The sequence below is a fragment of the Bemisia tabaci genome, chromosome 8, assembly GCF_918797505.1.
Source record: "Bemisia tabaci chromosome 8, PGI_BMITA_v3".
Taxonomy (NCBI): domain Eukaryota; kingdom Metazoa; phylum Arthropoda; class Insecta; order Hemiptera; family Aleyrodidae; genus Bemisia; species Bemisia tabaci.
The window spans coordinates 39,146,775-39,169,277 of NC_092800.1; the positions used below are offsets into that span (position 1 = coordinate 39,146,775).

General features: G+C 35.2%; 1 protein-coding gene across 1 annotated transcript in view; it reads left to right on the plus strand.

The window, feature by feature from the left end:
* Positions 1-22,503, plus strand: part of LOC109037090 (Dynein heavy chain at 89D) — a 53,654-nt gene continuing 31,151 nt past the window's right edge. Inside the window, 23 exon segments of the mRNA XM_072303589.1 lie at positions 1-1,276; positions 2,191-2,246; positions 2,667-2,897; positions 3,795-4,182; positions 5,408-5,576; positions 6,359-6,613; positions 7,455-7,728; positions 8,802-8,992; positions 9,703-9,901; positions 10,480-10,727; positions 11,141-11,285; positions 11,847-11,996; positions 12,600-12,747; positions 13,472-13,732; positions 14,532-14,659; positions 15,129-15,305; positions 15,438-15,692; positions 16,794-16,931; positions 16,934-18,723; positions 19,485-19,683; positions 20,438-20,674; positions 21,050-21,376; positions 21,967-22,351. Coding sequence (XP_072159690.1) covers positions 892-1,276; positions 2,191-2,246; positions 2,667-2,897; positions 3,795-4,182; positions 5,408-5,576; positions 6,359-6,613; positions 7,455-7,728; positions 8,802-8,992; positions 9,703-9,901; positions 10,480-10,727; positions 11,141-11,285; positions 11,847-11,996; positions 12,600-12,747; positions 13,472-13,732; positions 14,532-14,659; positions 15,129-15,305; positions 15,438-15,692; positions 16,794-16,931; positions 16,934-18,723; positions 19,485-19,683; positions 20,438-20,674; positions 21,050-21,376; positions 21,967-22,351 — 6,736 coding nt within the window. The 5' untranslated portion in view covers positions 1-891.

Consider the following 22,503-nt stretch of genomic DNA (forward strand, 5'->3'; position numbering starts at 1 on the left):
TTTTTTTTTTTTTTTTTTTGAAAAGGAGCAATGCATGTGCATTTTCTAGTTCGTCTTGATTTCCTCCCTGTTCAAGTTCTTTGCTCTCATCAATCAATGTAAATGCCGGAATTTAGTTTGCAGCTTCTCTGCTTAGTCATGAGCAATGTCTTTTGATTTCCGAAAACAGTGGCTGAAAGAGAGGGTGTTAACGTTCCTCAATGAAGAAAATAACTACATTCTTTTCGATAACCTTCTATATCGTAAAGAAGGAGTCGTGAGTACGCTCCTTGACGAGTTTTTGGATAAACCCATTTGTGGCAGTCATGATCACAAGCGGATTGTTGTGTTTTTTTATAAGACCTACTATGACAAAACAGTCCTTGAGGAGGTGGATGTTCAGGAGGAAGGTATAAGCTTAATTTTTTATACTATGGTCTAACCTCGTACTCTTACTAGTTTAATTCATATCATTGACGAAATTTTTATTTTGCTTCTTATACAGAGCGAGTTTAACAAAAACACACAAAGTTGCAGTTTGAGTAGAAATAAGTTAAGAGTAGTTTTGAATGCAATTTGTTGAAATTTTCATCATTTTTTGTTGTGGATAACTGTAAAAATCATTTTTAAGTATTGAAATTTCACATAATTTCTTTACATATTGTAAAAAACTTGCCAAAAATCTCATGCCAAAATAGCTAGTTTGACCTAATGAAGTTAGAGTAGGAATTTTCAAATGCAGCAGCAGACAAGGTGAAGGGCGTTTTAGTTTAACCATTACAATTACAAACAAATAAAGAATTGCAAAGTATAAAAAGGATGTGCTGAGTAAATTTTTTTAAAAAAAAAGTTTCACCATTAAAACCTGGAAGTGAACATCTAGATTTTTATATTACAGTCCCTTTTTCGATGATGTATTCTTTTTTAAGCCTGACTTTCTTTCCGTTTTTAGTGGCCCAACCTGCACAGACGCTGGAACCAGAACCGGAGTCAGTCATAGCGTTAACAACTGAGCCGAAACGGAAGAAGAGCAAAGGGAACATCAAGAAAAAGCGGAGAGGTAGCAAGAAGCTTGATCTTGATGAGGTCAACGAATCCTCAGCTCTTCACGCTGATCCGGACGAACCAGATCCCGGAATAAAAGCAGATTTGCAGGAGCGAGACGGTGGTGAGGCCACAAAAGAAGATGATGGCCTGGAAACGCAGAGCATGGATGACGATGGTGACAAGAAGAGAAAAGGCAGAAAGGACTCCAAGTCGAAGAAGTCGAAGAAAGGAAGACGCAGTCCTGTCACTTGTATGTTTTTATATCTTTATTTTTAGTGATGCTAGGCAATTTTTTAGCAAATCAATCAGAGTTTTTAAGCATCTCATTCTCTGAATTTGATAGCTGAAATCGACAAATGCGTATCTTTATTGCAGCGTTTCAGAATCTTTAATTAATTACATTCTAATTTTTAAAGGGAACCAACCAAAATATTTCCTCAAGATTGTCTGTTAATATAAATGAAGGATAAATGGAAAAAATTCACCTAAAATTTCAAGAAAAATCACTGGTTTGTTTTTATTTTAAAAACATGAAGCATGAGCGACTTATCATCACACTCGGAAGTGCGCATTTTTTTTACTTTAGTCATTGATATGCTGGAAAGGGATTTTCCTCCCTCCTTCGCTTACTGTCATCTTTTTAAGGGACTGCCCTGGCTGTCCTTTCACGTCTGTTAATTAATCTCTGTAAAATATCGTTAAATCCAACGTTGTCATGAGATTCACTGGGGGCCTCCAGAGAAGAAAGTTGCGATTTACTTTGATTCCCTCTAAAGTACTTTTTAGAAAAGTGACTTTTTACAACTTTCACCACCCAACAATTGACCTCTTCTAAAATGTAAGTAATGGTATTTTTTGCAAAAAGAGAGAGAAAAAAATATGCGGTGTGATTAAAAAATTACCGCCTGTGATAATCTGCATAGGTAGGTACCCCAAAAGCAATGTAATCGTAAATAAAGCAACATTAGTCATTACTAAATCCTGTACATTCTGAGAATGTAGAAGTAGCTTCATAGATAGTGCTTGTGTAAGATAAATTAAAAAACTACATCTCCTAAATTTCCCCAAAAAATGTTACCTATCCATGAATAGTCCATTTTTTCAGAGCTTTTTTTACTAAATTTTATTTTAGAAATTTAACAATCAATTTTTTGTTTTTTTTAGTGGTGGAAGAAGCTCCAAAATTACCTACGCCACCTCCTGAATATGTCACTGTTAAGGTAAATTTTTTTTGAGTTTCTCTACTTTTATTCGTGACTGGTATGTCCAATCAATCATTTCTCTGTTTTTTAAATTATAATTTTTCTCCCGTCTTTAAAGTAGAATTTAAGTTGAAAAGAAGAATATCTAGAATCTTGTCTGATGAAAAACCCCCAACTTATTTTAACAATTTCCTGTGAAACTTAAGTCCCTAAGTTGTGTATGAATGATAAATGAGGAAAATCTTTAATTTTAGATGACTCGGAAGTTATAATTTCCAAAGCCTCCAACATTTATCTTCCTTTTGTGTTCTCTGGGGATCATCAGAGAAACTCCCCATAATTATAACTATGTGTAAAATAAATTTGTGGAATAGAAGAATTGCATTGAAAAACTCAACTTATTTTGCATGTGGATGAAAACCTTTTTTATTTTTCCAGAAAGTTGTGACGAAAGTAGTGCCGGCCCCACAACTTCACTGCCATTTTGGTGCAGTGAATGGAAACAAAATTGATATGAACCAGCAATATGCTTACTTCATCCGTCAATGTTACCATCCAGTTCCACTTACTGACACTTGGGAAGAAGCTGTGGCTGAGATGCCTGTCTACTTCTTGGTTGGGTCTATCAGCGGAAATTTTTTGCCTGGTCTCCGGACTTTAATTAAACAAGTAAGATTTCATCATTTCTGTATGTATAATATTTTACTGACTTTTGATATCTCAGAATTTCTCAGAAATGCTAGAAGATCTAGAGCTATTTTTTGGGAGAAGGACATATGAGCTTATGTAACTTTATTAATAACATCCATTTTATATGTTTAAAAAAAAGGAAAATATTTCCTTTTAATATCTGTGGAATTATTTTGTGCTAAAATCAAAGTATTTGCAAGCACTTAATGGAACAAAGGTATCGAAAAATTTTAAAGCGTTTTTCAGTTTAAAGGTCTTTGACTTTAGCATGTTAACTTTTATTTAACTTGCGCAGTAACTATACCTGCTCAACTTTTTAAATGTTAATATAGGGCATACCCAATGTGCGAATGTTTGAAATCGAATATGATACAATTTTGGGATTTGTGAATGCTCAATAATGGCAAAATTTGTTGATTAATTCAACCAATTAGAGGCGAGAATGCAAAAATCAACGAAATTCCTAAGATTGGATGGTTAGATTCGTAGGTGTGCACAGAGAAAGAAATGTTGAGATAAATATTATGTGGAAAAATGAACAACATCCGAATGTGATAAAATAACAATAATAGAAAAAAAAATTGAAAAAATGAATCAAAGGAAAAAAATACTTCCATTAGAATAGATATAAAATATTCCAATTTTTTATATTCAAAACCTAACACTCAAAAATCAGAACCTGTAATTCAATTTTTTTGATGCAATGCTGTCGCACTAAAAAAAAAGCTGCAGTGCTAAACATTTGTTTTGGAGTCGTAGACTTGACCAGCTTGTTACAACAGTTTCCTTCGTTCAGTTATGAGAAATTTTTCCCAGCGATCTAAATCTGTCCATTATTCCTTTCAGTGAAACTTGATAATTTTTTCTTCACGACAGGTTTTCATGTCCCTCATCTCATGCCAGTTTCAAGACCCCTTACTGGAATTGAAACGGAAATCGCGGACTAAAGATGACAGTGACGGCACAAAACAGGCTCACTACCCGCCAACAATGGAAGCTTTTTGTCGACCGTCAGACTTTTGGCGAATGGCGCTCAAAATGCAGCAGGAGTTTGCTGCCGAAGAAGCTTTCCTTGAGCAAGATCGTGTGGTGGAAGTCGTGCCAGTGGTCAAACGTAGATCCCTTGAGGCTCAAGATTCGCAGGAGGATCCACAAACACCAGAGTCTGAAACGGAAGAGGAGGTCACAATGTTACGACCTTTAGATATTGAGGAGAGTGTTGAGGGCGCTATTGATTTGGATGAACTCGTAGCAGCACACCTTGGTAAGATTTTGACGAAATTGACTAATCTAATTTTTAGACAGTAAGTTAGAATTTTTTGGCCAATTTTCGTTCAAAATCCAGAAAACAAGAAATCTCAGTGCAGAGGAAAAAAGCTCATTCGAGCACAATTTTCCCTCAAAGAGATACGCTCTTTGGTGCAACACTAGTTACGACCATTCATAAAGGCAACTGCAGACGCATTGTGGGTCTAATTGGACCCATCGTACAGAGCAGCCTCCATTGAGATTTTCAGTTTTCTGGATTTTTAACGCACATTGGCTAAAAAATTCCAACTTACCGTCTCTACAACCCGTGCGTCTACTGCAGTCAGTTGGTGAATATAATTTTTAGAAAATAGGTTTTAGGAGTATCAAATTACCGTAGAAATTTGGCCTTTGGACAGAACTTATTTCTTTTATAGCTAATCTTTATGTTCAGACCATGAAAAAACGATCCTGCTACCTACGTATTATTCAATTATCACATTTTTCAGAATGTCCATGATAAAAATGTCCTTTATCTGGGGTGTAATCGACCCTTTTCACCATTTACATAGGTAGTTTTACAGATCATTTATTTGTTATTGTTTGAATTACAATTTAACACTGATTCTATGCATTTTTCCTTGCCATTTCTTGAGGGCACAACATTTGTGAAGGAATTTATTTTTTTGTTTGTTGTCATTCTCTGTACTAATTGGCTAGTTGTACTAGTTAAAAATTCGTGTTTTGATGATTTTAGATTACAGATCAGCTAAAAATAATAAGATCTGTCCGTGTATCAAGTTTCTAGGTTTCATATAAACAGAGATATTGCCCTTCAAAAGACGTGGCATATGACGTCCTCCTCTGCCATGGTGCAAACCATGGTTCCTTCCACCATAATTTCATCCATATTTTAAGTTGAGCAACCAGTGCTAATGTGTGTCCCACTAATTAATGGAACCATAGTATGTACTATCAAAGTGGGTAACTTTATACCAGGTGTTTTTCAAAGAGCGATATTTCGATTAATATTTGTTGGAAGAACCAGGCGTTTGTACAGCTCTTTTTGTTTCTTGCCAATCTACGAGCCTAAACCATCAAAATCAATACCCTCACTAGCACAACTGACCCATTGATCGTGATTTAATTTGTCACTTTCCTCTAATCTTAATAATATAAGGTAACATCATACACACAAGTGAAGGTTCATTGAGAACATGTGTTTTGCTTCATTTTATCAGGAATGCCGTTGGGTGAGATAACGTCAACAATTCGTAGGAAATCAAGCACAGCCTCAGCGACGTCACGAAGAACATCGGCTCTTTTACTTGATGATGCCAATGCTGAATGCGAGCCTTTTAAAGTAGAAATGCTTAAGCAACTTGAGTCTCTCATCAAAATGATTGATTGGTAATTATATATCACTACTTAATCCACAACGCAAAGCAACACATTTCTCTTTTTTATTTATTTCGATTTCAACTATTGTTTACCTACAAAATGTTCTTTTCATTTGGATTTCATTTCGCAATAAGGAACTGCAATTCCAGGCTCACAGATAACTTAATGACTTGTATCTGCCCAGGGAAACTGATAGAAAATATATTTTTCTTAAAATGAGCCAGAAATTGTAGTTCTTAATTGCAAAATAAAGTCCATTTGATGTAAAAAAAAATTTCAAACTAAAAAAATATGCACATCTTTTTCATATCCAAATTGGAATCAGTGGAGGTATAGCTGCATTCACTCAATGTTAATTAAACCAGAATGATGTTTACTTTTTGTTAAAGAAGTAAAGAAAAAAATAAGTTAGACAACATCTGATGTGATTAGGCTGATGATTACGATTAAATCTGTCCGATCCCTCAACAATCGGACAACACTTTGCAATTAGGAACTAAAATTTCTGGCTCATACATATAAATGCCTATCTGCCTACGGCAACTAATGGCACATATTTTGTTTTCAAAATGATTCAGATATTGTAGTTCCTGACTGCAAAATGTAGTCAAATTTGATTTTAATTTTTTTTTACCTGGTTCTACCTTTAAACATACTTTTTCTTGTACATCACTTGTTCAAAGTAAAGTGTGACGTCTGTGTGTGATGTCGCAGGCAAAGTCTTGATGAAGAAATGTAAGCGTAGTGCCTCCCGTTTTCTTTGTCTCATGCCTTTTTCGTTTTATTCTCAGGACACAAAATCACTTAACAGGTGACATTAGTTTGCCAGTGCCAAATCTACCAGAGCTCACAAGCAAAGATTTCAAACCAAAACTTTTGAGTCAAAATGAAGAGGTTGTAACAAAGTTGGAAGAGGCAGTGAAATTATGGAACGAACGACTGAGTAAAAATTTGGAGCGCATAATTAGCAAAGTAAGGACTTCCCCCTCCCCCTTCTATTATAAATATAATTTTTACAAGTATGGTCATGATTTAGTTGAGGTATGGTAAATTCTGACGATTTCGATCGTTTGAAGAGGTATTTTTCTCTGATTCAGACCTGGTCTGGATAACAATTCTTTTGATAGAAAAACAAGAAAATTCCTTCAGAATAGCTGGAGTGTTAATAAAGGCAAACAATGTGTCAATCTAGATCTGTGTAGTTTAATCAAATTGTAGAAAGATCAAATCAAATTTTTAAAAAGGGATGCAGGAAGTTTTAAGCATTCCCACTTCTGGATTTAGCCTTCTCATCTTAAAAGCTTCCTTTCCCCACAATTTTCAAGGTGATTCTTTTCAGCCCCTTTTGCTGGTATACACCACTAGTGGTAATTTTTCCGAACTAGAAGTTATTTTCTCGCCAACACAGCTGCCTTTACCATTTCCGAAAGCCTTCCATCTTTCAAAACCTTTTTTTTCGCCTTCCTATTTTTGCATGTGATTGAAAAAGACCCAGTAAATGTGCAATTCAAATTTTTCGCTTCAGAGTTGTAACAGTTTAATCAATTTTGTCTGATCTAGAACCATCTATAATTAAAAGTGCTCAAGGGTTGATTGAGTCCTCAGGCCTCAGGCGTTTTCTAAAAGTCTAAATTAGTGAAGGATACTACACATTCATGGCAACAATCACTGTTCCATCTGAATTTTTAAAACTGTTTAACTTAAGCATGATTTTAATTTTTGTACTTCCTGGCTTTGAATTCTCCGACAGAAGTGTGGACCCAGCATCAAATGGCACCAATAATTTACATACAATAGATTTGCACCAGTCATGGTATTTTTTCCTTACATAGTACCTTGTATTTTTTCCTCAGGTAACTCTATTAATTATGACGTGTCATGCTAAAGTAACACATTATTTTTGGCTCAAAATTTTCCTCAGAAACCTATTGGAGACGGACCAATTGCTGAGTACACGCACTGGCATGAGTTAGAAGCTGAGCTAAGCATTTTGCAAGAGCAGCTTAATACCCCAATGGTGTTGAAAGTCATCAATCTGCTATCGCTTACAACTTCAGAGCATTTTGTCAAGTTCAAAGACATTCAAGCAGATCTAAAGAGGCATTTTGTCGAAACGCAAGATAACGTCAGATTTTTATCAACTATTCTCTGTCACTTCAAAGTAAGTTTGTAATGCTACTCTAGTATTTCTAAGAAAAAACTTTGCTTAAAGAAAATATTTGGTCCTTAAGCGTTCAATAATTTGGCTTGCTTCATGAAAAAAACATGTTTTGGCCAATCAAGCTTTACCTGTGAACTGAGTTATTTATGCTCTGGGGACTAAGCACACAATACCAAAAAAACTGGTAAATTTTGATATTATTTGATATGATGTTCTATTCGGCCTCCTGAGCACAATGAACTTTTAAAATTAAACTTTCTGTAAGCCAATCTTGAGTAAAGCAAAAATTCTATTTTAAGAGCTCATCATACTCAGGAGGTCATGTGGAACATCACATCATATACGATAAAAATTTTGTCAGTGCTGAATTCCTTCACCGAAAAAAAAAGGATGCTAACTTAACATTCTGGATGAAAAAAGTGTGCGACAACTCACAAAACGCTGAGTTAACTGCCACAGCAGTTACTCTAGCAATGTCAGGATGTTTTGTGAGTTGTCGCACTTTTTTTTAACATCCAGAATGTTGAATCAGCATTTTTTCCGGTGTTGGTATTCCATGCCAATTCCTTTCGTAAATCATTTCTGAAGTAATAAAATTTTTCTTTGAATTGACCAAATTGACAATTACTTTTTCAAACTCTCCTAAAGTTGGCAAAAACAAAAATTTCTATTAAGAAGAATTGAACAAAAAAAGAATTTAAAAAATAGAAATATTTGTTTTAAAGTGTCCTACATCCAATGTTGGAGCTCTCACAAAGATTTGCGATTTAAGTATTTCCGATTTTGTAATACTCCTCATAGAGAACGATGGTGCCTCTAGTTTTCTCAGAAATGAACTGTTAAGCTCAGATAAAGCTCTTAAAGTCGAGATCGTAATGGAGGGAATCTTTCACATTATGACAGAGTTCACCTCTGAATCCAGTCAAACTCTCCATACGCAGGTAGGAATCAAATACAGTACCAGTGCTGCTACTTTGCTTAGGGACGCAAAAGCTACAGCCACAGCAATTGTGCCAATGTTGTCCAAGATCATGAAATAAGTGAGTTCTAAAACAAATGCATCATTTTTTCAGGTTTTAATGGAAAGTGACTCTTTAGGTGAGATCAAAAACTGCTTGTATGATCTCATGGAAGGGCTCAGAATCATCTGGTATCTCTCAGTTTACTATTCTAAAGATGAAAATATGGCAACTCTGCTGGAGAGAATCAAATGGGCACTCTGCTTTAAAGTCGAAAATCTACTCAATGTCTCCAAGCTCTTCAAGTAAGAACCATTTTATCAGTTTTCGTAAAATGGAACTTCCGGGAGCGTCAAAAGCAAAAAAGAATCCTTTTTCGTGTGTTTGAGGCCCATAGTAGCAACGACTCTTATACAAATAGGCAGTCAATCAATTGAACTAATTATTTTCCAAATGACGTAAGCGCCAATCTTTATTTCGGTGATAGAGGGTTTGTTTTTTCCTTCTTCTTTTCAGTATAATCAATCGTGTCTGATTTAAAAATAGCCTACTAAAAGAACATACATTTTTTGAAATTGAAGATTGCCAACAAAGCAAATAAAACAGTTTTTCTTGTTTCTCTCGCATTCTCAATTTTGGCACTTACGTTATGTGGAAAATAATCAGTTCAATTTTTCTGTGGAGCATGAAGGGAAAAATACACTCTCATCGGTGTCGAAGTTAGATATCAGTTTCATTTTCATTGTAAACTTGCAGTGCATTATTTTCCCTTTCTGAGAATGTGGAATCAATTATCCGAACTTCTTATCTTATTTTAAAGATGAGCACATGAAAATAGTTTGAAATTCCAACGATTTTGTCAAAGGTAATTCCAGCTGAATCTTGACTTTGGTCCCTCAAATGTTCTTCTTTCACCAATATTGGGCCAAATGCAATCAACATAGAACGCATCAAAAAATAAAGTTGAAGCAATGAAATTTGTACAGTAATTTTAAGTTTTATTTGATCTTTTCAGTCAGGACCTGAGGAAGGTGGAAAAGCTGACAAACGAAGCAGTGGATTTGCTTGTTGCATGGCGGCAAAGCTACCTTGACACAAGGATGAGGATTGAGACAACTGGCACCAGTGTGCGATGGGAATTCAATAAAGAGATGCTTTTCTCAGAGTCTGACTACATGGCTGCTGTAGCTGATGATTTGAACCATGTTTCCAAGGTAAATTGACTCCTTCAATTTTTGTGGGCTAACAATTTTTCTTTTCAGTGTTCGGATCTCTGAAGTCCAGTTTTACATAATCGCTAAAATTTATTTTGTCCATCTGCTAATGTAAACAACTGTTCTTCAATCAGTCAAGGTTCGATCGTCTCACCTGTTGAAGTGAATATTTAGAGGATATTAAAGAGGAACAAGGTATTCAAAAAACCATGCTAAAATCTCAGTTTTCCCTCTGAATTTCTAACAAAACAAATTGGTCAATTCAAAAAGTTTATTATTCAGAACATGTTTTTTAAAATTCTTTGCTATGTAAATTTAATCGATAGACTAGAATATACTTACAGAACTTGCACAATGTAGTCCAATTCTGCCTCTGTGGACAGAAACCGTTTTTCTAGGGCATAGTGTAATTCAAGAACAAAGAAAATTTACCTATTTTAGTTCCTTTAGTTATCTCATTCACTTTGCGTTAGGTTGCCATCAATGCATTGATAGCAACTCTACTTGATTAAAACCAAGATTTACTCCCACCCCTGAGAAAAGTCTCTGTTTTAATTTTTGTCTCCATTCAACTTTAGGTAATGTTAGAATTCCACAATATCTTTGGAGCAGAGCTTAAGTCGATAATCAGTGATCCGGTGCAGATCGATGCTGTGGTAAAGAAGGTTGAATCGATGTGTCATCCAGTAGTGAAAGCTGATTTTGAAATCTTTTCGAAAGATTCAAAAGAGCATTGGGAAAATATCATGCAGTGGTTCGAAAATCAAGTGGCAGCTATCGAAAACGAGGCCAAATATTTCATCAACGAGTCTTTCACTCTACTGAGGTAAAATTTGGAATTTTTCGGTTTAATATGTGCATAGTGTTAAATTCGTAAATGCAACAGTCCCGGACTTCTGAATGAAGGTCCTAAAAGAAGTAGCCAGTTTTACAATGTAGGATCCGTAGGAAAATGCATTTTTTCATTTGCATAAACAAATGGTTGGTTGGAAATCTTGTGAATAACAAGAAAATACCAACGTTTCATTACAATTTGGTCTCAAGAAAGTAATTTTTCCCTGAGACCTTTTTTGCCTCCTGAGATTTTTACTATATCCTAAGCTGACATTCTCTCAATAGATGTCAAGCACCATGCATAAGTCTTTTGGATTGAATGATGACCATCCAATGAGAACAAACTGTATCAAAATTTTTGCCACGTTCAAAACTAACTTACACACGGATTTTTATTTTTCTCAGGAGCTCTGAAGAAGCTCTCGAAATCCTACAAAAATTCAATTACATCGATACTCGAGCTACAATTCAATCACAGTTGAAAACAAAGTATGAGCCCATTTTGCACCAGTTTATGAAAGAAGTTACCACTGTCGAAAATATATTTCAGGTACATTGTTCACTTCCGCTTTTTTGGCGAGTGAAGTGTCACATTGTTTTCATGACTTTTATTATTGCAAGTCTTTTTCAATCTCAATCAATGTCCAAATACCACCAATACAAGCATTTTGGAAAATAACAACGCCAAGACAGTCTGCAAACAAATGCCGCAAATATAAGAAAAACACATTAGGAGATATAGATTCTATCGAAGCCTAAATAATTAGCCCATAAACAATGAAGCATAAAACTGCATAGTAGTATGAAATATTGTTGAGTGTAACCAACACATTTTTAAAACTTTAAAATGAGATCAATTAAACTCTGTATTTAATTTGCGTTTCAACATTACTTTTCATAAGTTTTTGAACTTCTTCTCAAAGAGATACTTCTTATATCAAGGCATGAATTTATTACGACTGTGTTGTTTCAGTGTTTACTTATCTCCAATAAATTTCATTTGAACTGTCCTGTGCTTTTTATTAAAGTAAATTGCTGATTTTTTTTGCAGCTGGATTTCTATATTTGTCCTTGTTATTGGAATAATTGTTCAACCTGCAATTTATTTCAGAGTCAGAAAGCATCACCACCGCTTCTGCGTAACTATCCTCCGGTGGCCGGGAGCATATTTTGGGAGCGTTTCTTGTTTCACCGCATTAAGAGGCCTATTCTAGCTTTTCAAAAAGTTGACGCAATTACTGCTCTCAGTTTTAAAAACACTGTAAGTATTGTTCATGATAGAATATTTATTTGTGGGTGTTTGCAAGGATTTGTAATGTCATTGCAATTGAGCCTCACAAGCGCCATGCCAGGGGTCCAGCGACCATTGTAACTGGGAAATTTAAGGAGATAAAATTGAAATTGGTCAGGGAGATTTAGAGAGAGAAAATGTGTAACTGGGAGAGGCGCAAACTCCCGTGCAAGATTGTAATTTTTTACTGCTAAACACTCAGCCCCACAGCGCTCTCTATCTGTCTGTAGTAAATTCTTTTGTCGGAAATTTGAGCCTTTACTGATTTGTACCAGTACAAATCGGAGCCATTGAGCTATGATTGTATATGCGTTTCTTTGGATTCAGGAAACCTGAACAGTCAAGAAGGAAGGAAATAAAATTTTTCTAGACACCCTGCATGTGGACATCATCACTGTGGGTCGACATCCCCTTCCAACAGTTTTTCTCAGAAACCACCACATCTGAGTGCCTCTTGTAGCGCTACTGGCTTTTTTTATAAAAAAAATATTTAAAAAAAACTTTTTAAAGTTTTATGTAAGGTTTTATAAACTTCATATAATAGGACATATGTTTTAACTGATTTTCTTTCAGGTTTTCCAAGAATACCTGGTATTAGTAAAGCAGATGAAAGAGTTTGAAGACGAGAAGTATAACAATTGGTCGAAAAAAGTTGTCCCTCTCGTAGAAACAGCGCTGACCCAAGAAGTTATTGAGTTGGTAGAAAGCGACAGATTTGTAGGTTTGTATGATCTCTGGTCATATAATGAAACAAAATTTAAAGTCTTTGAACTGGTTTTTATCTTAAAAATCGTAATTATGTCAATTAATCTGACTTTAAAGAAATCGAAATCTTAAAAAAATGGAAAATATTTTTTTATTCTTCAACAAGAGTATCTTGACAATCGGAATTGCCATCATCCGTATCGTCAGTAATCAAGACTGATCTGGATGGATAGACCCACTGTTTTCTTACAATTTCCTTTCGTTTAGGGTGTTGATTTTTAATTTTTCGATTATTGCGATGTTGATTTATCTGAACCAGATTGGTCCCACTTTGTCATAGAGAAAAAAAAGGAGGTGTTTGCATTTCGGGCATCTTGGAATTTTTTTGATGACGTAGGTCGGCACAGCGACTTTTATCATCAATTTTCTTGGAAATGGTATAATTTATGGAAAAAAAGTCTTTCTCTAAAAAGTGCTTGAAATTATATCATGAGTTGATTTAAGCAAAAAAATGGGACATTATGGTCCGTTTTTCATACTTTGAATTCCGGATTTCGCTGGCCAGGTTGTACCGACCTACGTCACAGGGTAAACAAACCTCAAGATGCAATCACCTCCTTTTTTTTCTCTATGTCACTTTGTCCAGATATTTGAGACTTTGCTGAAACCTCCATATGTTATGAACTGCTTATGCCTAGATTCATTCGTTCATTATGTTGTTTTTTTTTTCTTTGGCTTAGATTTGGTGTTAAACGAGCAGAGCAAGAAAGCGAAAGAGAACAATCTGCGCATGATCAGCATGAAACACCTCAAGCAGTTACGATCCAGAACATCCAAGTCTGTGTCAAAATTCAAATCGCACACTAAACGGAAGAAAACTCAGAAATCTAAATTAGACATTGAAGACGCTCTTATTCCAGCAGTTTCGCCGACTGCTATGAGCCCGCTTGCACTCACCATGAAATGGCTCACAGGATCTCAGTCCAAAGCAGATGTTCTTTGTACGTAGCTTAATTCAATGTTGCCGTGCTAAGGAAGAATTACAGTCTATGAGACTTTGAATGTTACAAAATTTTCTTCGATGAAGCATGTATTTTCTTGAAACTTTGCAAATTTTCAAACGAATTTTAAGATGAAGTCACTAATTTGCATCAAGTTTGAACCAAAAAAAGAGGATTAAATTTTATTTTATTTTATTTCCCCATGAGACTCAATATCAAGGGCTTTTATAGAAAATTTGCCTCTGTGCACGACTTAGCTCTCAAAGGTGTTTTAAACTATGCAAAAGACAGATGAGAAGTTTGAGATGGAAAAAAGTAGTACAAAAATGTCCTCCCTACAACAGTCTCTACCGCTAAGACATTGTAAGAACCATGTATGATCGGAATTGGAGACAAATTTTGAACATAAAGAGACAGAAACAACAAGGATTAAAAAAAAGAGAGGCTCCTATTTTTTTAAAAAAATCATTAAGGATGATATTATCTTTCAGCATATTTCTAACGCTGGCATATTTTTACCGTTTTTAACTCTAGCTCGTGATCCATTATGTCACGTCTCAAAATCAAATAAGGGTTTCATAATTTCTCATGAACCTGAACAAAAAATGATTTGACTTTCTATTAATGAATACCTGACGGTTCCTATTTATCCGCAATTTTTAATTTTGAAAACACCTGATCACCATTAATTTGACATCAAAATTAAGGAAAATTTATCATAGCCTTAAAATAATTTCTTTCAGTTTCTTTGTATTATCAAATCGATCTTTTTTTTTTATTTATTTATTTAACCCTGTAGATTCGACAAAATATGGGACCATCAACCCAAAGGCAAGAATGAAACGAATTCATACATTGGCATGGGGTGAATTCATTGAAGACGCACTCCTCATTGAACTGAAATTGGGGATTCGTATGAATTTTACGGTAAGTTCACCTGTTGCTCCTGCACATTGTAAAGCGTTCCTGTTATCTGTGATGAGTTTCTCTCATCAGAACAATTCTTTAGAGTTTCGGTAAAAAATTCAGAGACAATTTAATCCAAAAAGTGTTGAACGGAAAGGTTAGATAGAATTAAAATTCCAGATAACACTGTAAATTCACAGAATTGTTTAACACCCGGAAAGGAAAAGCTTTTCAACCGTATTAATTTTCTTCATTGTCTTGACTGCTTGTTCGAAAATTATGGTATTACATTAAAGAATTTCCAGGAGGTTAGGACGGAAAATCCTAAGATCGAACTGAACATAATCAAAATCTTTGATTTATGCCTTTAAAGGTTTGCACTGCTTTTTAATACATAAATGGTTAGCTTCATTTATTGATATTATCATTACTCTGTTATCAGTTCTACATATTACTAATTTAGTCATAACTAGTTTGCCAAATATTTCAGGACTCCCTCTTCGAAGTGATTTCTGAAGCTAAGCTGATGGAACAACTAGGATTCAAACTACCAAATCTCATTCGGACACTGATTGCCATTGAAATTCCATTATTTGACGCCCATAGAATCATCAAGAATATGACCCATGAGTACTGTGCCCTTGTGAATCGACTCGATGTCCCTCAGGTACGGCTCTCTCATTTCACGATAATTCTTAAAATAATCTTATAATAATTGAAAGAATCCCTAAAATTTTGAAACTGGTTTTTAGTTTTTTTAACCGCATGGTTATTAAAATATTGTTGAAATCTCTTGCAGCTTCTATTTGCAAAGGACCACCTAAGGGACGTTGAAAACCAGTTACATCCGGGCTTGGTGCGCATCAATTGGTCTTCGCTTCAAATAAAATCCTACGCCGAGAAGGTTCTACTGAAAATAAACAACCTGAAGAATCTGGTCATGCAAATGGATAGCTGCAGTGAGAAGCTCGACCAGAAGATGTCTCTAATCGGTGCCTTTGACTTGTTCTCTCTCATTCAGTCCACTCATCGTCTGGGGACTATTAGTTGTTTTGTACGTTAACAGCTGAGTATACAATATCACTGAATAAATGGCATCGTAAAGCAATTTTTAAGGAAATGATTTACTGCTATGAGAGTCAAAATTTTCTACAATTTTGAATTATAATTATTTGCAAAGGTAGCATTTAGTTCTGAATTTCTTTTTTAATCTTGTGACAAAGTAAAATAACAAATTAAAAAAATAAGTGGCTAAGAAAAGAAAGAATTTTTTAAATTAATAGTATTTGCATGAGAAATGTTCAAAAAATTGCCTACGCTTTTTTGACTTGGAATGTAAAATTTTAAACAAGTTTTCTACCTGCCTCTTTTTTTCCAATCTTTTTGCAATTAAAATTACTAAATAGAATAATTTTAGCAACTTTCACCATCTGGATGTATTTATAATGAAAAGAACTAAGTGAGAATGAATTAAATCTAAAGGATGTTCATATCCATTTATGTGTGTAGGATTTTTGTGCTACATAGTTTCTTTTGATTTTATTCATTCGCATATAGCACCTATTGCATCTTTTAGCATAAATGCATCAATTTGATCGAATGATCGTGCATAAATTAATAGGCAGTGAATTTTTTGATATTTGAGGAAAACGAAACCAGGCTTTATTTCGATAAACTCATTTTGATACGGAAAAATTCCAAGCAATCAATATTTAACACATTCACCACCAAGTTGGTCACAGTGACCGTTTTTTTTTGTTCATGTCAGGCCAAACCTGTAACAATGGCTGGAGAGTTCTCATCATGCCTCTGAATTATAGAGGTTCAGTCTATGGACCCTCTAAGAAACGATTCGTAAAGCACTAACTACATTTAAAAAGCCTTTAGGCAACTTTAATGTCGCAGCAGTCAGTGGTAATCCTGGTTTGAAGCACTCAAACATCATTTTTCAAGTTTTCCTGATCCGACAGGAGCAATTGTTCAAAAGAAGTAAGAGGTGGTCATTAAGGGGTGAGCAACAATTTTTCCCAAAGTTTTCATTCTAATCTCAACTACAAAAATCTCATTTTTCATATCCAAAAGCAAAGCGAATCTGTTCAACTGATTTTACTTGTATGAATATCAATAATCAACTTTTTTTTTCTTTTATTGACAGGATTTCTTTGAAAAGTTGGAGGCAATTCAAGTGGAGAAAATGAGCAAAATCCTGAACCTGTACAAGCTACTCGGGCCAATTTTAATGAAACTGAGTCCACGGTTCTACAAACTAACTCTGGCAAATCTCCTTTCATGATATTTTACTACACAAATTGTGAGAAAAAAATTTTTCACACTTTCATCGACGTATGCTTGCAAAACCTCAGAGGATTTGATGATTTTCTGAATGGTAAAGAATCAGTAATCATGATCGAAGCTCTACTAGGCCCTCAAAATGTATATTTGCAACCAAATTTTGTTCAAATTTACAATTTAATAATACTTACAGTGAGACGTTTCATGGAGAATTTCATGAAAATCCCTCGCTGGATGCATGGAACTTGTCTCTTGTGCCCGGAAGTCTTCTCTGAAGACAAAGAGTTCAAACATTTATTCTCATTTTATGATGATTTAATTGGTGTAAAAGCAATTAATGATGTGTTGTTACAAATTAAACTAACAGCCCACCGTTTAGTAGAAGACTTGAGTAGATATTTGTCCAAATGGAGGAAGTATCAAAGTGTTTGGTTGCTCGATAAAGATGCAAATGTAGAGAAATTTGCTGCGCAAAACCCAAAATTCAATGCATACGAAGAGAAGTTCAGTTTTTACTCAGACATGTTAGCAGAATTGAATGCAATTGAGACATTTACAGACATTCAATGCATAAGAATTGACTTGACGAAACTGATCGACAGTCTGAAAACTCACTTGGTTCTTTGGAAAAATAAACTTGGTGAGAAGCTTGCCAATGACACTCGCAAGGTGATGAATAATTTCCAAGAAAAAATGCTTGAGTTGAAATCGAGCCTGGAGACAGGCGTGAGTGAAGTTGTATCTTTTAAAATCGTGCTCCAAGCTATCGCAGATATCAAGCTTCTTATTGTTGACGCAGAGCTTATTTTTGAAGAAGTCGACGAGCGATATCACATCATGTCATTGCAGAACATCGCAGTGTCAGCTGAGGATCGGCAGTTATTCTCCTCCCTCAAATCAGACTGGAATTCGCTCTTAGATTTATCCATGTATCGGAAATTATCTTTAGAACCAGCCAAGTCTGTATTCGCTCAAATAACAAGGAATGACATCATGAAGTTTGGCGAGAGCACAGAAGTGTTTACACAGCGCTACTACGAAGAAGGACCTGGCTCTATAAAGCAAAACCTCAAACTTGGAGAAGGAATAATCGTAGAATGGAGGACGTTATTTGCATCAATGAACTCTGAGAGGGACGAAATGCTGAAAGTTGAGAAGCTTTTCGACCTACCAAAGTTCAGTTATGATAGTTACCTGGCCGCTTTTGCACACTTTCAGGGCATGGAAGTCATCTATGAGTTGTACCATCGTCAGAAAGCTGCTCGGGAGCAGTGGGGTAAATCGTCTTGGCTCAACTTCAATTCGCAGATCCTGTATGATGGAATCGAGGTGTTTCTGGCCGAGTTTCGACACCTTCCAGAAGCTGTTCAGTCGCTGGAAGCTGGGAGTGCCCTCCTCACAACAATGCTCCAGTTCAAAGAGTCCATTCCGCTCTTCGTCAAGCTTAAAAATGAGGCGATTCGCAGTCGACATTGGAAAGAGCTCATGAGCAGGACAGGCAAACACTTTGACATTTCCACAGAAGCTTTCAACTTGTTGTGCGTCTTTGAGATGGAGTTGTATGACCACAAAGCAGCGTGTCTCGAGATCATCAACAACGCCCTCAAAGAGCTGGCGATTGAGCTGAGTATCAAGGATATCGTCACAACATGGGAGGCAATGCAGCTCCAGATAGTAAAATATGAAGGCAATAAGAGTGATTGTGACAGCAGCTACATGCTTGGAGACGTTTCGGGAATTCTATTGCTTTTAGATGATCATACTATGATGTTGCAGACGATGGCCAATTCGGAGTAAGTGCCTTGTATTTCTTTCCAGACAGATAAATTTATTACGGGATTTTTTAAAATTATTAATTCAACATTTCCTTGATGGGACAAGAAAAATCGGTTTTACCTCTGAAAAAAATGTCTTAGATACCAAAGGAGGAATATTGATAAGGGCTTTTTTTGAGCCCACTCTAGCTGAATTTCCTCAACTCTACGAGTTTTTGCTCATTGAGGCTTTATCTGAAAGAAAAAACATGATAATTTAATCATTTTCAGGCTCTTTTAGAGTCTAATATTGGCGTAAACATGAACTTAAATCCCAATTCTGGCAAAACATGCTAGTTTGCATTTGAATGCCAAAAAATTTGCATTACTTGCCAAAATTGGCCTTCAAACTTATGTTTAGGCCAGTATCAGATTTAAAAAGAGACCAAACATTATGATGCATACCATCAATTATTATTTTAGTTTTCAGTTTTTAATAAATTCAAAATGCAAACCTAAGTGAAAAGTTCTTACTCAACAACTTTAAAAGTTCAAAGTTTTCAGTCGTGTAAGAACGAAAAATTACTGAACCGTCTTGCTACTTGTTTGTTTTCTTTATCGGGAACTATGGTCACTTACTTTTCTTCCTTTTTCGCCCGATGCAAATCGGGTGCAAATATTTGCAAAAATTTGCATCGGGCAAAAAAGGAAGAAAAGTAAGTGACTGAACCATCTTTCGGAATTCTATTCTACTCCTTATCAATTAAGTTTCAGTTTGTAAAGTTGAATTTTCTCTACAGTTTTGTCGGATCTTTTCTGCAAACAATTCAAAAATGGGAAATGAATCTTTCAAATGTAAGTGAGGTCCTGGATGAATGGGTCAGCTGTCAATCTCTCTGGCTGCACTTAGCCGTTGGAGTTTTTTCGAATTCTATTCTATCGGAGCAGCTCCCCAAAGAAAGAGAAATATTTGATCAAGTTGATCAAACGTACAGAAAGGTAATTTTATGAAAAAATTATCATTGTATTTGTTTGTGCTCAGCAAATTTAAAAAAGAGAAAAGAGCGAGCACTGCTTCCACATTTTCACACATCTTCTTTTCCAACCATTCAAAATTGATGTGATATTCTCAAAACTTTCATTTTGGAAAAAAATATATGTAGAATTCCTTATCTAATAAATTTCGATCAATTGGTAAAATTTAAAGTTATCAGTCTTAAAATTGTGAAGAATGGGTGTATCTGCCGCCTATACGCACGTACACAATGGGAATCCATATTTATTAATGAATTGTCGTATATCGATAGCAAGAGTCGCAAAATGCATATCTTAGATTGCGACGTTGCATGTCTCGCTCGTATTTTATGTTTTCAAAGGAAAACCAATCAACAGTTTTTATTGAAATTTCCTTTAAATTTCCTCACTCATCCTGAAGAATTCAAACAAAATTGCAAGGAAAATGTTTTCTTACTTTCCTAGGGGAAAATAAAACATAATCAATGATTTTTGAGTTACTCATTTTTTGCATTCAGCCATTAAGAGGTATTAAATGTAATGTACTTAGTCATGTTAGATTCATCAATCAATTTTTATTTTTTTCAGTTTTTTTATTTTTGCTGAAAATCAAGTGATGCTGTATGTGATGATGGCAAAATATTTTATGACAATTTTCGAATGGTTTTTACTTTTTACTCATACATTTTAATTCTCTGCAATGTTTTTCTCTTAAATGCTGATTTTCACATCATTTCAGATAATGATCGAGGCCTTCAAGAACCCACGTGTCTTAGACCAATGTCTAGATAGTTCCACCAGAATACCAGAGTTTCATGATCTCTTCCTGAAATTGGAGCTATGTCGCAAGGCCTTAGATCAGATTTTGGACAGAAAACGCATGATGTTCCCTCGCTTTTTTTTCTTGTCAGATGATGAACTGTTGGCCATTCTGGGAACCCTGAAGCCCTTTCACATCAAAAACTTCCTGATCAAGGTTTGTAACTTCCAACTCTTAGACAGAAAGAAAAAACCTTATGGCTAATATGGATATCTCTGTCATAATGATTACTATGGAATTTCAATTTTTTCCTCTTAGTTTTTTAAATTAATTTTAATGAAATGCAATTTTGAAATTGATACAGGCACAATATTCAACTGAAATTCCCGCACATACCCTGAACCTTTACTAACAACAAATCGAACTTTTTTTTGAAGCAAGCTAAGTCCATTTGTAAATTCTCCATAGCACAAAACGTCAATCAGCTATCAAATAACAAAATCAAATCTTTAAGCAAACATGCAGCAATCACAGAAAGTTTCCTGCAAATAAAATTTTCGTTGTAATTCGGTGAATAATTTTTGTCTATAGTTGTTTGACAATATACAAAGCTGGGATTTTAACGAAAGCAGTGAAGGGAAATTTACCGTTTCGGCTGTTGTATCCAATGAAGGTGAAGCTATCAAGCTGAAGTCTCCGCAGCAGGCTGTCGGCTTTCTAGAAGAATGGATGAATTCGGTGACGGACGAAATTCGCAAAACCAGCTGGCATTTAATCAAGAAAGCTGTTTATGACTATGGAAAGGTCAAACAGCCGCGTGCAGAATGGATTCTCAACTTTCAAGGAATGATTATCTATGCCGCTAATTCAGTCTGGTGGACAGAGGAAGTTGAGAATGTCTTCAGCAACATAAATAAGGTTTGTAAATATTGCAGCACAGAAAGGAAAAACCACCCAAGAAAAATTCAGTTTGAAAGTGTAAAGCAATAGAAATGAACTCACTTTCACGTCAATGATTAAAATGTCTTGGCAAAGGTGTTTCGGTCTCCGACCAAATCAGTCGCACTAAGGATGGACTGGAACTCAAAGCACATCTGTGGGGACATTTCAATCATTGACCGCAAATAAGTTAGCTTTTATTATTCTAAATTTTTATACTTGGTGTGTAAATATTGCCTTGAGATTTCCATCAATCGAATTCATTCATAAAAATTTCCCCCAAAATTTCTCTTTTTTACACAGCTTACACTTCTAAAAAATTTGTTTGAAAGTTAATGTTAGGTAATGCTTAATGATGTGACTTTTCGCAGATATTTTTCTATCCAGTGAAGCCAAACTGAACTATTATATCAGAACAGAGATGATTTTATGCTGATAGAACAACTGATTTGAGTAATACCTTTTTGTGATAAACTCGAAGTTCAACCTCTGGCCAGAAATAAATTTTTTTCGTGAGTTGTAATCCTCTTTTGTTTCTCTTTTGAAACCTGCGGTATTTACTTTTCCAGGGTGAAGTGAATGCAATGAAAGATTATCTCAGCATCCAAAATGAACAGCTGGAAGAACTTGCAGCTTTTCTAGATCATCTATCACCTCTGGACAGGCGGAAAATTAGTAACATGATTGTAGTCGATATCCACTCCCGTGATGTCATCGAAACTTTCGTGCAGAACAATGTTAACTCGAACGAAGACTTCGAATGGAAGAAGCAGTTGCGGTTTTATTGGGAAAAACCCATGGATAACTTCATAATCAAACAGTGTTCTACAGTTATTTCTTATGGTTTTGAATATTCTGGGCTCAGCGAAAGACTTGTCATCACACCGCTCTCAGACAGGTTTTATCTCACTGTAACTCAGGCCTTGTACTTTCACCTTGGAGCCTCGCCAGTAGGTAAGAGTTTGCTCAATATAGACTGTCAGGTTATTTCCACCTCCTCTTTTTTTTTTTAATTTATAGCCCAATTAGGAAATTGAGGGGAATAAAATAATAAACAAATAAAATATTTTTTTTTGGCCTAAAAGTAGGTTTATTTATTTATTTAT